Source organism: Lacerta agilis, chromosome 3, assembly GCF_009819535.1.
Source record: "Lacerta agilis isolate rLacAgi1 chromosome 3, rLacAgi1.pri, whole genome shotgun sequence".
Lineage (NCBI taxonomy): Eukaryota > Metazoa > Chordata > Lepidosauria > Squamata > Lacertidae > Lacerta > Lacerta agilis.
The window spans coordinates 91,273,268-91,290,752 of NC_046314.1; the positions used below are offsets into that span (position 1 = coordinate 91,273,268).

Consider the following 17,485-nt stretch of genomic DNA (forward strand, 5'->3'; position numbering starts at 1 on the left):
CCCCAGATGGTGTGGGGCAACTCCCATCATCTTTGAACGCTGGGCAAAGCTGGCCGTGGATCATGGGAGTTAGAAGCCAACAACATCTGGGGCCCAAGGTTGAAGAATTCTGCGTTATAGCATGCTCTATTATCTAAGGATCGCATGTGCTAGTTTGAGAACATGGTGAGATAACGTGTATGCTTGAACACAAGCAAAGCAGGTCTAACCTGCAGCATGCAGTTACTTGGGAGAGCTATACGGAATCGCAGGCACTGGAGAGGTCTTGCTCTCTGTTTCAGGGTTTTCTCAGCAACACATCTGCTGGCCACACAACAGTTCAGGCTACAGTGTGTACTGCTCAGTAGGCAGTGTCATAGTGGAGAGGCAAAACAAATATTTTCTTCATGACTGAGGGCTTCTGAATGACCTGTGGCTGACCTTAAGCTACCATAGTGTAGGAACTGATAAGATTCCTTCCCTGTGGCCTTGAATATCGGCACTTACAATTTGGCCTACCAGAGCATTCATTCTTCAAGTTCAATTAAAACTTTTCAAGTTCAATTAAAACTTGTTTTCCAAAGCTGGACTTGCCAGGTTAAGAGAGAGAGAGATCTGCTCAAAGCAGTTTAGAAACCTAATAACCATGCATTTATAGGTATTCCCACACCAACAAAAGGACACAAAGTGATGGTGCACTTTTGACAATGCACGGCACAAAAATGCGTACAGTTCTGACATCTACTCATTGCATGGAGCTGAAGGAAATCTGATCTATGGCCACAATCAAGCTTCATAACCCACCTCTCTCCCCACCTGTCGGAATACGTTTCACGGATCCGCCATGGATTCATATTTATTTGGTTATTTAATGAGGTTTTCGAGATCTACTTTTGGTATAACTACGCGCAAAAGCGAAAGTGAAAGCATGAATGAATAGTGTGGCTCACTTATGAGATTAATCCGCCTTTATTTTATAGTTCCGGTCATGTTCAAAGTTGTTAATGAGCGTTAAACTTGCTTCCCGCCTTTTTGGAGGGCAGCAACAGTGATTTTATTGGTTGAGGCATTGATGATGATGTCACGTTTGTTCCCTAATAAAAGGCAGAGGCACCCCCGCTTAGGCGCGTTTTTCCTTGGTTTCTTTGGTTTAGTCAGTCGACGTTCTTTTACCTTAGTTTAAGTTCAGGGTTTAGTTTAAGGGTATTGGGAGCGGGCTGGACGGGTTGGATGGGTTTTTCTTTAGTTAGAGTTAGATCGCGGAAGATCATTCGGTTTAGCCTTAGACAGGTTTCTTTTAGGTTTAGCCTAGGGCTAGATTCGCGGAAGATATTTCGGTTTTAGTGTTATTTAGCTAGCCTCGCGGAAGATTGGGCGCGCAGGGACTTTAAGCTTAGGTGAACTTAGCTTAGGGGACGAGCCTATGCGGGTTCTGCCGAAGCCACTAAAGATACAACCGGTGTCTGTCTTCCTTTGGGGTAAAAGGGGGAGTAAAAGGTTTAAAGTAAAATTTTATTTTTCCTAAGTTGGTCCATCTATTCAGAGTCAGGGTATATTCTATTTCACGAGGCAACTTTTCACTAAGAAGGCAACTAGGAACTCATACACCTTCGGAGTCATCAATTGGCTTACTCAGCTTCCTTCGGATTGTGAGACTTGGCCGGCGACCGTGCTCAAAAGCACGCGGAACGCTGGCCGCTTTCCCCGCAACTGGTACCTCGTGCATGACTAGTTCAAGTTGTGCACGAGGAGCTCCAGCACCCAAACCCCGACACCCACCCCCCATTAATATGTTGAAACAGTACTTCTCCATTGCAAACTGATTACCCTGGAGATATTCATGCAAATTTGCGGTTCCACTCAAGAGTTTAGATGCATTAACAACCTACCTGTCACATAAAGGCTGCAGAAATCCATAAGGAAGGAATGTTTAATATGCATGTCCCCAAAATACCTCCATCCACAAATATTTGTGTTCTGAGGTCAAGTTCCTACCTGATGCTGAACATTTCAATTCCCATTTATTTCTTAAAAAAGTGAAGGGTAGGGAACAAAAGCAAAACCAAAGCCAGCCTTGACCGAGAGCCGCATAGCAAACCCCCCTCCCCAAGGGTTGGTTTAGTTGAAGAGATTTAGAGTTCAAAAAGTTGCAGGAAGTGAAGGGGGGGGGGGAGAGAAGAGAATAGCCACAAGTACCAAGGCATTACTGTAAAGGCAGATTTTGCCACAAATGCATATGATCTAAAAATCCAGGATTTCACACACCTCCCCATCAGCTTTAGAACATTATTTCAACTAAGGGGTTGAGGGCAAGGTATCAGATGTTAGGTTTGGAAAGGTGACAAAAGCTTCTGCCATCCAAAATTGATTTGGCAGGGGTGGGTGGGCAGAGAACCAAACACCCCACATCATACTTTTTACCATGCAAAAAACAACAACCAGGACATTTCAGCCGTACAGAAGCAAGACGTCCTCCAGCACCCGTTTCGCTCATCAGTTCCACGGGTAAGATATGTATGGGGCCTAGTCAAACCACAGGAGTCTCTGCTTGGCAGCTATGCATATTGGCTAGATACCGTGCACAGCACACCTGCATATGCTGCCGAGTTGTGCACGGTCTCCATTTAACCCAAAGTAAAACTGAACACACACACACACGACTTCACAAGAGAAGAGGAGCTTGTTCTCTTCTCATTCTGCAAGTACTCCAGGCAAAAGGAGAGTGAAGACCCTCTCAAACGGGAGCCTGCCCAGGTCCCGTCACCATATACCATAATGGCATGGGTTTCATTCTCCTTGGCTAGGCACCGCTTACATATTAACCCCTCCTTATTTCCAGATAGCTCCTGGTCTGCCTTCCCACCCAACCTCAATGATTTTTAGTGACAAGACTTGCTCTGTCAGCAACCAAAGCACCAACTCTGACCACAGTGCTAGCTATGCAACACGCCCTGTAAGTCAGTTTTAAGTTTCTGTGTACCAACAGATTACGAACAGCAGCACTGGAGAGCTTCTATTACAACATCAAGCTTATTATTCTAATTTTTCCAGCCTTTGAAATCAAGCAAGCCGGACAGATTTAAGGAAAAATGGAACACTTGGCGACAGTCTAAGTTACTCTTATTACCCAATGAATTTTTAAAATACTTTAATCGTACACTTGCGTGAAATTCAGAGGGTTCTTCATGCCACGGAGTGTTTCGGCATGCTTCCCGAAAGCACACTAAACAAAGAACGCATGACAAACTGTTGTCTCCCAACTGATTAAAGTATTTCTTGCTGGCACAGGGAAGCGCTTAGTTAACTCCAGTGGCATGGGGCCAAGAGAAGTATTCCACCCACTAGCGAGCACAAAGTTCAAGCATGAACGCAAATATGCATTATAAACATGCAGCTTCTGAAATTCTAGATTCCGAAACCCCAAGTCTTGCCCCCTTTCAAATCTGACTGATCCAACATCTTTGCCCTTGAACGACTTTTTAAAAGCAGATTCCTCTCAGAAGGAATTCTTGTGTGGGCAGTAACCCTGCAGCTGGGCTGGAACACAGGTAACTCAGCAGAACTTTTAATGAAAACTAAGAAAACTGCAGATAAAGTATCTCCCCAATTCAAATCAGTGTGAACAAATGTCATTCTGAGGTCTGAGGTCAGCCCCAGAACAACTCATTCACAAGCCCACCACAGGTAATGGTAAGTACCAGATGAAACGTAGGAAAGACAGAATTTCTAACCTCCAACCTGGCATTTCAAGTTTTCAACAGTCTTAATATACAGAATGTAAACAATCCTTCTGGTTCAGATCAATGGCCCATCAGTCAAGTATCCACAGCAAGACTGGTTGAATTGGCTGGGTTGATACACAACACAAACCCATGATTTGCTTATTTTAAACTGTAGTCCCATAATGTCTGAATGTGAGCCTACTCACGTTTGGCACTTTCGAACTCAAAGCATGGCTTGAAGCTAGGATAAGCTGTGGTATACTTTTATGTTTGAATTGACAGATCACTGATAAGCTTGTTTAAGGCCACTGCTCCAGCTCATGAGGCTCATGGAGATAGGAGTGAACTTACGAAGCTGGATGATGAGCAAATAGGAAACAATTCAGATAAGCACCATCGTTTAGCTTCTTAACTATGGCTTGGCATTATGCCTGAACTCAGCCAATGCATGTCACAAAGATGCGCAGAGAAGGACAATAGGTGATAGGCAGCACCATAAAGTAGACCACTTGCAAGCAGATAAGGTAGCTTGGAGTTAGAACAGCGCTGCCATAAGATCTCCTTTTTCCTCTTCAACCAAGATGAGAGAGCCAAGGTTTCCTGCAAGTGCTGGCATAGTTTCTAACTCAAATTTCAATACCATTTCCCAGAAAAAATAATCTGTCCAAGAATGAACACTGAAGGACCAAAAAGGGGAAATCTGTCTTAGAAAGTTAGCAGTACTGAATACGTTCATCTCTCCTTAAGATGCTCCAAAAGAAGATACCCAGGACTCTATTGAAAATGTGAAGTGGGGACTTCCAGTGGGGCATTTGGTGTCAATGGCTGTGTTCTTCTAAGTTCCATTGCCCCACCAAGCCCATTCAACGCTATCCAGACCCCAAGGAGGGCAAAACAAAACTGTGAACGAGATAAGGAGTTTGCTTAGGGAAAACCTTAGCAACTGAAACTGTACGAGCTCTTTGAGAGTGGACTAGACCGCCTTGGGAAATGGTGGGCTTTACTTTCCTGGAGGTATCCAAGCTAGACTGCCATGTGTCAGGGGTAATGCAACTGCAGAAACCAGCACTTTCTAAAAGTCAGCAACAAGGGTCATGAAACACCGCATGTCTGGGGAACCTTGGGCCCTCCAGGTGTTGCTGAACCCTCATCTTTGCTGGCCAAGCTTGCTGTGGCTGACAGGAGTTTTAGTTCAGCGATATCTGGAAGGCCAAAGGTTCCCCAGACATACTATATAGCTTCCAAAACTTTGAATAACATTCAAACAGTAACTTACCTGACACTGAAGAAGTTCCATAATCATTTGAAGCCAGGAGAGCAAAATTACACAAACACGCAAGTTGAATGGCTCACTCTGCCACATTAGAACAACTGCTCCAAGAAGTGGTGCCTACCTGTTTGCTTTTCAAGGTCTTCCTGGCAGCATTTTGCTCTGTTTCCGTCCCTTCCATTCCTCTCAATACGTTGATAAAGTCTCTCTTTGAAACAGACGAGATCAATTTTGCCCGTTTTCTTTCGGAACTCCCCGCTTCTTTCACCTTCTCACTGACGTTCTGTTGATGCTTCCGGACAGCATTAAATAACTGAACGACTCCCCTGGCAGATGAAAGGAGGAGTGGTTAGGCACCTGTGTTTCATTGCCACACCTGCTAGGTAGCATGGCTTTGATAACGCGTCTCCTCAGCCCCACTGCACCAGACACACACAATAATGACAAGAGGAGTCAGCGTAATAAGTCAGAACACAAGTGGGTTTAAGACACCATTCAAAACCCAAAGGGGATTCAAATTATGGCCCACAATTTGTGACAGCATCCAGTAAACATTCTAAGCCCAGTTTCACACCACACTACAGTTTGCGCTTGGAGAGTAGCATCATGTTAAGGAAAATCAAATTTAGAGTCATTGCAATCTTGCGTGTCATGACCATTGGTTATCTTCAGGCTTCCTTGTAACCTTAACGAAACCCACGGACCAGCATTGCCACAAAAAATGACGTGGCCCTATAGAAAAAGCAAGGAATATTCCTACCATTAGCAAAGTGTCCTATGAACCAGGCTGTTGATGCCCATTTTGTGTCAGTGAGTTTGGTTTGTGTGCTGTTTGCTGAGACGGAACTAAGCCTCATTCCCAACACTTTTGTCCAGTAGGTTGTGTGGAATTATTCTCAGTAATTTACAGTACCTTTCAGATGGCCTATAAAAATGTCTCATTCCTGAAACTATTTACATGGATGCACAGGATTCCTCCCCTTCTTTTATAGTGCCCCTGGGTAACCGTTCTCGAAGAACACTGGGCTTAATTCATAAACGGCATATTTTCAGTGCACTGTGGGGGGTCACCTCCCCTATTGTTTTAGTGCCTCTTCACTTTCCCCCAGTTTCTGGGAACCAGGTGGCCTTCTGTGGCACCCAGTTTGAGAAAAGACTTAGTAAAAGTTATTGGTCCCATGTTTTAGCAATTACTGGAAGAAGTGTGGGTGCCTCCCTCACATTCCAGAGGAATCTCAAGCAGAGTTTTTTTTACCATCTCCCTTGGTCTGAGAGAAGTAGCTATTATTAGCTGCATCCTCCTGTCCTTAAGTCAAGACGCAAGTCACATCTTCCTCCCAGGACAGAAAAACCAAAGAACCTCAACGCGCTCACATGCCTTGGCTCTGTAAGCAGTCTCAGCACAGAAAAGGCATTTGCTTCATGCAAAACCTCTCTTATTGGCATGGAGTGCACACACTGGCAGAGAGAATATCTGTGTGCTTGTCCATGCAACCTGACAGGTGTGCATACGCACAATGGAAAAAATATTAAAATGTTTTATTCCTGCTAAGGGTCAGCGCACGCAAAAATGACAGAAGGGAAAAGGAACGTGGAAGCCGTTTGGCCAGACAAACACCAACAAGTAGTAAACAAACTGAAAATTGTGACACTAGGTTTTGGGACATACCAGAGGAGTCAGCCAATGACTTAGCACACCCACCTACGCAAAGTTCAGAGGCAAGCTTTTAAAGCAGTCTCTGCGGAGGTAAGGATGTCAAAAACAAACCCACTGATATGATCAAGAAAATGCAAGACCAGAGCCATGTGGTGCAACGCTAGGTTAATGCAAGACAGTAATCTGACCGCAAGAACAGCGAGTTTTGGTGAATGCACTTTAGAGAAATACAAAGAGTGGGAGAAGTGATTGATCTGTGTATTTTCTAAGTATGGAATTAACAAAAACGATGAGCTCAGGCCCAGAACTCCTGCTGGGCGAACACTTAACACGTTATAGTCTTGTCCAAATTTTAAGCTTTCATAAGACTTCTGAAATCTTTTGTTGAACTTGATACTGTACGAGACAGAACTAGGTATAAATCATTTGACTCCCACGAGTCACTTCTTAAGAGTTCAATTTGATTAGAAGCAGATTACTCAGGCATGCCTTTAGATCTGTTTTCAAAAGCCCAAACACACACTCTTACCTCGTGGCAATTCTCTGAAGGCTTCTCTCCATTTCTCTGTCTTTCGCAACATCTGGCTTCACTCTGCACATCATTTCCCACTCCCGCTTTTTATCAAGCTGCATCATAAATATTGTTATGCGAAAGAGCATTAGGCATTTTAAAAATGCAGCATGCACATATAGATATTTCTTAAGAAAACCAAGTTGATAAATCATGTAGGATGACGTTAGGTGAGGATGGGGAGAATACAACTACGCTTAACAGCATCACTCCTCTAGTGCCAAGCAATAGGCCCAACAGGTCAGTGGTGTGGGTTTTCACATAACAGGCTCTCCACTGAACCTTTCCAACTACATTAGTGCCAATGGATCAAGCAGATTCCTGAGCAGGGATGTTCTGGGCGTTGAGTTCTCCTGCCAGTCAAAGTCAACAATTGCAGTGTGACCTGGACATTTGGGTGCTCACCCAGGCAGGCGATTATTTGTTCTCACCAAGAACAAAGAAACTCAATCAAACAACATCACACCTACTTTGAACCATTTATCCTGGGCAAGCTAAATGTTTAAAGCTGATCTGCAAGGTTGAAATAGTTAGCCTAGAGCATAGCCTCTTGTGAAATGAATTCTAAACTAGAGTTGAAGGGTATGCAGGTCCCAACTCATTTGTGGGGCATTACCCCCTTCCCAGGTGGTTTGCAGCACCATCTGGCCACCACAGATGAGTAATATACAGGGCAGCTCTTCAAGAATGACTTGAGTAAGTTTGCCTGCAAATAAGCAGTGGTGCCCAGTGACAGTGACCTTGTATTCAGACTCTAAATGTTTTGGGAGCAAATGAGCAACCTCAGTACTCTGACAATATATGCGACTATTGCATTTTATGGGGAACCTTGAACAATCTCTAAGACTGGAAATCATTCCAATGGTACAACCATCCAAGCCTGAGACACTGGAAGCAAAGCAGCTTCTAGATCAGTGGTCTCCTAACTTTTTTCAAAGTGGGCTAGATTTGATGAAGTCAAAGGCCATGAGGGCCAACCAGAGGGCCAACCATAGTTGTTGACCTTTTTTCAGGATTGAAGTTGTGGAATTTGTGGAGGTTTTTTAGGATTTTACACCAGGAAATAAACTGAAAAAGACTTTGGAAATGCCTGTTCTAGATACACTAATACACACAACTTTAAATTGGAGTATAATACATATAGCTATGCTTAGCTATTGTCCAGACCTTTTTTTCAACTTTTTAAGGAGGTGTGACAGAGAAGATACTTCCTTCCATGACTCAACTTCCAGTGTCTGTCTTACTGAAGCCGAAACGTTTTTCAGTTCATCATCTATTTTGTCAGACACTTTTAAAGTTGTTTGACATAGCTCAGAACAAATGCAGTTAGTTTTTCAACAAATAAAAGGATTTCCACAATTTTTAAGTGGGGTAGAGCCATCAAACTTCTTCATACCGCCAGACTTCAACAAATAAACACAACAATTATAGCAGCTTGCTAAAAGTTTATATTAAATATGTGACACTTGAGAGAAAGAGAGAGTTACATATTTAATATAACATGAACCAATTGTTTCCCAGTAATTAGGTACAGTTAAAACTGGAGGTTATGCGTTACATGGGAGAGCAGACAGCTTCAATGCCAATATGCAGATGTCTTAGCTGCAGTTCCAAAGCAAATATGCAGAAGCTTGTCCATTAGAGGTAAAGAGCAATATCATGATTTTTGGAATACTGGAGACATTTCCCACTTTATTTTAATAATGTAGCACTTTACTTACGAAGATTAAGACTGGGATTTATTATATTTTGAGATAGCCCAATGTTTAGTGAGAAAAAGAAACTAGCTTCAGTGTGTAAAGATTTCTTTATTTAGACACGAAAACCAAACCCAATCACAGTTCCTGCCTTTATCGACAGCAATTTCATACACACACACAAAACACACACATCTATGTATATTATCCTGCCTTTCCCCACACTCTACTTTAGCGAAACCGATTGTCATGCTTCTTAAAACAATTGAACAGCAAGTTAACATTGTTTGAACTCTCTTAACACTAAGTCTCCATTACCCACAGCCTCTTTTTATGAAGTTATAGAAAACTCTTATCTTTATAATTCCAGGCAGACCGCTATGAATTCATGTCTTGAGGACTATGCTCTGGCCTCTGATCAAACAGCTAACCCTATTTTAGTTTTCCATCAGCATGGAATCAATAAAAGGCAGGCTGTTTCAAGTTTATCTCATGATGAACAAATCAGTTTATAGACTAACAGCACACCACCAATTTGTGGTACCCCACATATTTATCTGATAAAACCAGATTCAGAGAGCAAACAGTGACTGAATAGATCCTATATTATAGCCTTACATTTTCATCCGAAAATATAGGGAGTAAGTAAAGCAGCCACCGTGGTCTGGTAACACAGTGCTATTGAAATGAAGCCATTTCAATACACATTAAACCTTCATTAGATTCATACCAAGTAAGAGCAGCTGGCTTACTTGGTACCCTGGCTTACCTGGGTAGTGAATCACACCATATAAATCAGTTCAGTTTATACAGCACCACTGTGCAGTCATTAAAAGATGTGAAACACCAGACCCTAGAATTTTAGCCCACCCTATCCCAGATTCACTGTCATTAACAGAGTGGAAAACCTAAGTGCCTTTCTAAAGAGACTAGTACCTTGTTCACCAGGTGTATCAGCGGTGACCTAAGGACGTCTTATTAACTCCCTGAAAAGCACTGCTTCCCAAAACTTTACACTTTAACACAGGGAGCACTGTCAGCCGTAAGGACCAGGAACCATGCAAGCCGCGGTCCTAAAATACAGGCTACCACATACTACACAAATTATTACAGGGCCAGGAAACCAGCATCCTTCAAACAATAAATAACTTTAAATCACCAAGTGCCACTACAGTGGCAATCAATGGCCAGCTTTGAATTCTGATTCTTATTGAGGGGCGGGGGGGGGGGGAATGCTCCTTCCTGGACTCTGAGACACAACAATGCAAAGGGTGAGTATGCATCATCTGTTTTGAGCAACATGTTCATTATGCATAGATAACTTGCCAGAACTTGTCCCAGTTTCGGTTTTCCCAGTGCTAATATGCCAACTGAGATGGAATCAACAGTCTGAGGTTGAATTCAGATGGTACTTTTTAGTAAATTACGGGCATGGTCCCAGGGCAGCAGCTAGGGAGCTTTGAACTTCTGCACAAGCATAACTTTGCTTATGTTTTGGCTGCTAGTTTTTACCTTGGAGCACACTAGCAATCCCTACCATGACAAGCCAAAGCATCTGCACAGAGCACAAGCTTGAGGCGTCTCTCAAAGTGACCTTTCATAAATCACTGCCTGCAAAAGGTTAGCAATCTGGCTACTGAGAGTACCGGTAAGTGTGAATAAATACTAAAGGGGAGGACTGTTTTTATGGTGGACATAATGTATGGTATCATAATGCTGCATCTGCTTCCTTACCTTTCTCCTCTTCTCCAGCCTCTCCTGCTTTTCCTTCTCTCGTTCCCTATCCCGCTCTTTGTTTTTAACCAGTATGGTGGGCTTACTCTTGGGAACTTTCTTACTGAGCACTTTTGCCATGGCATCAGCCCAGCCAGCATTTCCTGCATCTTTGTCTTTGGTGTCTGGGGTCTGAGGCTCATCCTCATCGTCGCCATCAAGTTCTTCACCCCCCGAAGAGAAGCTGTCCTCTGGAATGCCTGAGCTCCACTCAGAACCTAAAAGAAGAGCAGAGTGGAGAAAAATCAAACTCAATGAACATGTATGCAACGGTCTTGTTCTGCTAGCAAAAGAGACCTCTCTTTGCTGGAGGGAACGCAGCCCCTGGGGGGGGGGGGGACTCTGGAGCAGATTTTAGGGGCACAAAGCAGGAGGAGAGGAAGGCGAAGTCCCACTACACTTGCAGAGTTTCAATTGTAGAGCTTTGGATGCAACCCTTCATATTTCAAATGGATTTTTTTCTCCAAGTAAATTACAAGTTTCCCTTAAAGGATACCAATACAATGGGATAGCTCGGTTGGTAAGAGCATAAGGCTCTTAATCTCAGGGTCATGGGTTCGAGCCCCACATTGGGCAAAAATAATCCTGCATTGCAGGGGTTTGGACTAGATGCCCCTCATGGTCCCGTCCCTTAACTCTATGATTCTATGACTAATATTAAAACAATCTAAGATAAGTGTGTTGGTCCTAAAGTTCATCTCTAAACAGAACCAATGCCTCTATTACATACACTGAGATAAGGGTTTTCTCCACAAATGACGAACCAATCAGATCACTTCTTAATACATGATAAACTACCACCCAAACACAGCCAGGTATTTCACATTCACCTAAAAATAAAGTGTTCAAGTTTGTCCAGCAACTACTCAGAAAGTGCTTCAATCTGTCACTCACAGGGTTTTGTAATGTTTTCTTTGCTTTCTGTTTTTGTGAGGGTGGGATTACGCCAGCAGAATGGAGCAACTCTGGGAAGAGGAAGAGGAAGCAAAGTTTTCCAGTGCTCAGGGTTCCTATATTCCCAGACTTTGCCTCACAAGCTGCCTTGGCTGCAATATCCTATATGGCAGGAGTTTCTATCCCAAGGCCACTTCCATTCTGGACGAGCTTCCTAGGGGCACATGCCAGGCAAAAGTGGGTGGAGGGATAAATGTGAGTTTTGCCTTTGTACAATAGGCTGGCTTCTACCCACACCCCTCTCTACCCTCCATCCAAACAAGCAAGAGGCAGGACTCTAGGGCACATTCCTAGAGGCAAAAATGCTTAGGGTGCAAAGCAGAGTTATGGAGGAGAGCGTTCCTAAGGGCAGAAAAAGAGGCTGTGTATTTGGCCCTCAGGTCTGCAGTTCTCTAGCCCTACCACAGTCATACCTTGGTTTTTGGAACAGCTTAGTTCCCAAACAATTTGGCTCCCGAATGCCGCAAACCCAGAAGTGACTGTTCTAGTTGGTGAACTATTTTTGGATGCCAAACATCTGACAGGGCTTCCAACTGGCTACAGGGGCTTTCTGCAGCCAACCAGAAGCCACACTTTGGTTTCCAAACGTTTTGGAAGTCGAACGAACTTCTGGAACGGATTCTGTTTGATTTCCAAGGTACGACTGTATTTGGAAACATTTAAGAGATATTCCCTCTAAAGGTAGAAAAGCAAAGCATGCAAAATTAACACAAAGCATACAACAAAGAAATGTTTTTTTTTTTATTAAAAAAGTTATAAGGTTTTTACAATTTATAACATAAAACATTACATGGTTAAATTTTTTCATACTCCCCCTTCTCTCACAAAGGGGAGCAAAAAAAACCAAGCCCCCCTCTCACTGGAGCAGTTACCAAATCTTTTCAAATTTAACCAATTAACTTGCATAAATCATTGCTTGAGCCTGGCCCTTTTCCTGGGCCAGAAATTCTTACTTTCCTTAAATTCATCATCAATTGACTTCCTTGATCCCCCCCTGTTGAATTCCAAATCAGACCTAATTCCCAGTTTTCCAATTCATCCTCCATTCTACTATACACATTATAACATTCTTCCTTATCACTTTTAAACATATTTATTCATCCAACTTAATTTACTTATAATTTTGACTTAACCTCAGCTTCTTAGTACTTCTGAACTCTTCTATAACCTTAATTAAAATTTCAATATACAAACAAATTTTGTTTAACTAAATATTGCTTTTCCCCACCCCCTTCCTCCCTCCGGTCTCAAAAATTTTGGCTCATAATTATGAACATTATCCAATACCGCAATATCCATATCCATCTGTCAAAACCATAAAAAGAGAAAATATCCATAAACATATCCAGTTTTTCAACCCACACCAACCCTTTCAAATCCCTGAACCCAAAAGTCAAGGCAAACTGGCTTCTGCTTCTGCATACAACAAAGAAATGTAGTGGCTGATTGTAAAAATGAAACAATAGTGCAAGTAATTCTCCAGTAAGCTATTTTGTTTAGTGGTCAAATTTGCACCATTACAAAACTATCTACAGGAACCTTTATTTAATTAGACAATAGAAACTGTCCTGTCTCCTTGCTGTTAAATCATGATTTAAACTGCAATTCACCCTGAGAGGAGGTATGCCCAGTTCCTCGCTTCTTGGACAATATCTTTAACCAAGGATAATTTGTCCCAAGTTACTGGAATTCAAAGGACCAGTCACCACTTCCTGCTGTAACTAATCTGCAACAAACTATTTGCAGCAAATTGAGAAAATATGAGGATCCACATCACGCAAAATAAAAAACAAACACAAAATCCTCTTCAGAACAAAGATTTCAGAAGTCATGGCAGAAGAATCAACAAAACCCCAATACTTTATTATGGAATTAATAATGTTTTGGGTAAGAGCAACACATTTGAGGAGGGAAATGTGTTTCTGGTTTATTTAAAGAGATTACAATCACAACACTGACATCTAGTGTTGAAATGCCAAAATCAAGATAGATTAAAATAAGCATGTGAAGGATAGGCGTGCCTGGCGTGCTCTGGTCCATGGGGTCACGAAGAGTCGGACACGACTGAACAACAACAATAAACCAATTTCAGCATATACATGCCAAGTGCATCTCTGATTTCACTTGGTGCAAGTTTGATTAAAACGGTCACTGGTATTTTCTCCATGCAGAGAAGATAATCTGAGGCTTCGCTCTGCTGCAATTGTCCATCCCTTTGATTCTGATACCTCTTAAAGGAATAAAGCTAAGGCTACTACATCTATGTTGTAAGAATTTAGTTGATCAGGCTGTAAGAATTTATAGTTAGTTAGTTAGTGGCTGATAAGGGGAAGAACACATCCAGCAGTCCATTGGGAAAGGAGAAAAGATTACTAGCACACATTTTCTTACTGCTCTTCCCACTCAATAGTTTCAGAAAACCCCACAGGGAAGCAGGATGAAAAGACAGCCAAAACACCTTTCAACACACTTTGGTACAGCTTTCTTTCTTGTTTTTTGACAGATTAAGTAGATGGCAACATCAACCACAGCCTACCACCAATCAAAATCCTCACAACCCTTAGCTAACATTATTTCAGAAAAGACTAAACACAGCTCATGTTTAATCAACTCTAATTCTCATACAAACCTCAGCCATTCTAAAACACAAATGATGGACAGAAGAATGTACTTTGGCACACAGCACAGAATTTGCCCCTACAATATATAGCAGATAGCACTTTCAGTCTGTGAACTGGCTGACAGACATCTGTCACAAGAGATGTTAAAGTGACAATGCAGTAATAATATTTTTTATTATTTATACCCTGCCCATCTGGTTGGGTTTCCCCAGCCACTCTCATCAATAACATTTTTTCATCAATTTCTGGCTACCAACAACATATGCAAGTCTGAGTAACACAGCACTCTACATGATGTTCCTGACCTATTATGTATGCTATGTTTTCAGAGAACAAATTATCAATTGTCCATATTATCCTGTCATGATATTTACTGCCAATCATCAGGGAACAAAGTCCCTCCAATACCCAAGGTGCAGGCTTGCTTACAAGGTACGTACTAAAATTCAAATAGTGTAGACCACTGTCAATCTGTCAAAAAGTAGACATGAAAAACACTGCTTAGCATCTGTTAACACTGAATGACCCCATCCATCTTTATGAAGGCCAGAGTATGCAGACTAACACTAGCCAGCCACTAGAACCAAACCAAATTAACCACTAATCAACCTTTGACATTCAAGGGGGATGCGGGAGAGAGCATTTTGCCAGTCAAAAATATTAAATGAGTTTCATTCTAGTGAAAGAGCATCAGATTAATTTTGCATCCGCATGTATCTATAAAAACAATATGTGTTGGTCCAGAAGAAAAAAACTGCTAAGTCCTCATGTTTGTAATACTTTTATTTGGGCCAACCAAAAAAATCACAAAAATGTGGAAAGTGACAACCCAAAAATGGACTGTAAGAATTAGCCTATTTTCCTCACTGCAGCTGAGCAGCACAAATATATTCATAAGCACAATAAAATCATTTCCTCAGCAGCTGAAGTTCAATATTGGCAAGTACAAGCAGTTCCTGGCTCAGTTAATAAATTCACAACAGGATGCCGATTTATCAGCAGCCAAAAAACATCCCCTGACCTAGGACAAAGTTAACTCATGAGTTTCACCATTATTTCTAGACTGCAGTACATGCTTTCAAGCACTTAATCCCAATTATCCTTAGCGTAGAGGTATTTCTTATCACCATTTGACAGACTAATTTGCCAAGCATCAGGTGATATCACTTAAGTAGATGCCAGCCTCAGCTATAAAGTAATAAAGCACTTGTATAGAAAGCATGTTCAAGATCACAAGTATATAAAAACATGAGAAGAGGCCAGCTGGATCAGAGCAAAGGCCCACCCAGTCCAGAATTCTTTCCTCACAACAAACCTTCCTTTGTGTAGGTAACTGTCTGTACAACACAACTGCATGTCTGATGGCATGATACTAGACAAACTTATCAAGGAGTAATTCCCATTGTGTTCCATGGAGTTTAACTCCCAAATGGGTACAAGACTGCAGAATTAAAATTAGGGTTTCAAACAAATAACCCTCAGGGTCCCTTCCAACTCTACCATTCTTGGATTCTAAGTTACAGGATCAGTACACAATCACACCAAATTTGTCTTCACTTGTTCCACTCTATATCACCTTTCATACCAAAATTTTGTAAGGCGTAAAACAATCCTGAACTAGCTAGTAAGTTTTTAACAAGGGCTAAATCTCTTTGACACTGGCTACTGCAGTATTATTGGGCCAATATATAAGTCAGTAACACACTGGGTGATCTTCTATTTGCAACTACCCTTACTTTTCCTAGCCAACACTTGACTGCTGCTCCATTTTTGTCCAGTCAAAAATGTGTGAAATCTAAAGGTTTTCAACTTCACCAGTAATGAAAAATAAAATAAAAAATAGTACAAATAATTTGAAGGACTAAAAAATGAACCAAGTCATCAGATTCTGTCTCCCAAAGCAATTTCCATTTCTACAGAATGACAATATGAACCTGAGCAATAATACGGATGCATCATTAGGGAAAGCAAAGTTCATTACTGTTCCCTGCTATTCAGAGGAGAAAGCCATCCTACTACAGTATTCTTTCTCCTCACTACCCACAGTGTGGCTGGTGCCACCTCTCCTAGTGTGCTGAGAGAGATAGAAAAGGGGTATATATGAAGAGCGGGGAGAGTAAATACATAGCAATCTTATCTTCCGGGGTTGGGGGTTGGGAGGGGGAAATCATAGAATTGAACAGTCCCCCAAGGCTCATCTAGTCCAACTCCCTGCAATCCAGGAATCTCAACACGTGGTCCCCGATCCAATTTGAAACCATACCCGACCCTGTTTAGCTTTGCAAATAGGCTAGCAGGTTTTTGTTCTTGTTTGCTGCACCACATAATCCAGGAAGCTTAGAAAAGACAACGGCGATCAAGATTCAGGCATCCTGGATAACAAGTTCGCGTTAGGCACAGAAATGAAACCAGCAGTGCTTTTTTTCGGGGGGGGGGGACGCATACCCCTACACATTTTGTGAATCTTTGTACTTCTACTGTATTTATTTTCCCCGATTTGAACTATAAAATAGTGGTTTTCTTTAGTCAAAATGAGAGTGCCCCTAAACATTTTTTGGGGGGGGGGCCACTGGAAACCAGCATACAACAGTGGGCAGAGAGAAGAACACGGAACTGTGTAGAAGGCAAGAATGAGGCGTAGAAACAAAGAGAACGAGGAGCGAATACCGTACTTGATCCCAGGCACTTTCGCCCCATTCCACCCTTAGACGGTGCAGAGGAGAGTTTCTCCATCGCTGCACATCCACGCGCCCCTTAACATCTCCCTTTATAACACCTGACCGCCACCCCCTTCCGCCACCGGGGTTCCCCACCCAGCGCAAACAGGATCCTCGCGCCCGTTACCGCTATCGCTCTCTTCGACTTCGGCTCCGGCAGCCTCGGCCTCCCCACGTGAACCCTCCATGGCAGCGGCCATCTTGCCTAAGGTATGTCCCTCTTCCTAAGCGGTCCGGGTGACCCGCGCGGCTGTCACGGACGTTCCGGGAAGAAACAAGCATCTCGAGATGCCTGCGGGGGGGGGGGGGGCGGGAAGGAAGCTCTCACGGGCAGCAAAGCCATGCCTCGTTTTATTTTAAAGGAGCTACCAACGCACACGCGCCGCCTCCGCTTCTCAGTGAGACGTACTCGGGGTGACGGATACGAAAACAGGCCTGGAGGCATCAATAACGTCGATGGGAACATAGAATGGATTACCATAGAGACATGGGGCTAGACCGGCTCCCTCGCGTACGGCGGTACA

At 42.7% G+C, this 17,485-nt stretch overlaps 1 protein-coding gene across 1 annotated transcript in view; it reads right to left on the minus strand.

Moving 5' to 3' along the window:
- The window catches only part of RRP15 (ribosomal RNA processing 15 homolog), a 31,028-nt gene extending 13,817 nt beyond the window's left edge, over positions 1-17,211 (minus strand). Inside the window, exons 1-4 of the mRNA XM_033144766.1 lie at positions 17,089-17,211; positions 10,631-10,887; positions 7,158-7,255; positions 5,096-5,297 (exon numbers count right to left, since the gene is read on the minus strand). Of these exons, the coding sequence (XP_033000657.1) occupies positions 5,096-5,297; positions 7,158-7,255; positions 10,631-10,887; positions 17,089-17,161 (630 nt within the window). The 5' untranslated portion in view covers positions 17,162-17,211. The remainder of the gene's footprint in view (positions 1-5,095; positions 5,298-7,157; positions 7,256-10,630; positions 10,888-17,088) is intronic.
- Between the last annotated feature and the right edge of the window lie 274 nt (positions 17,212-17,485).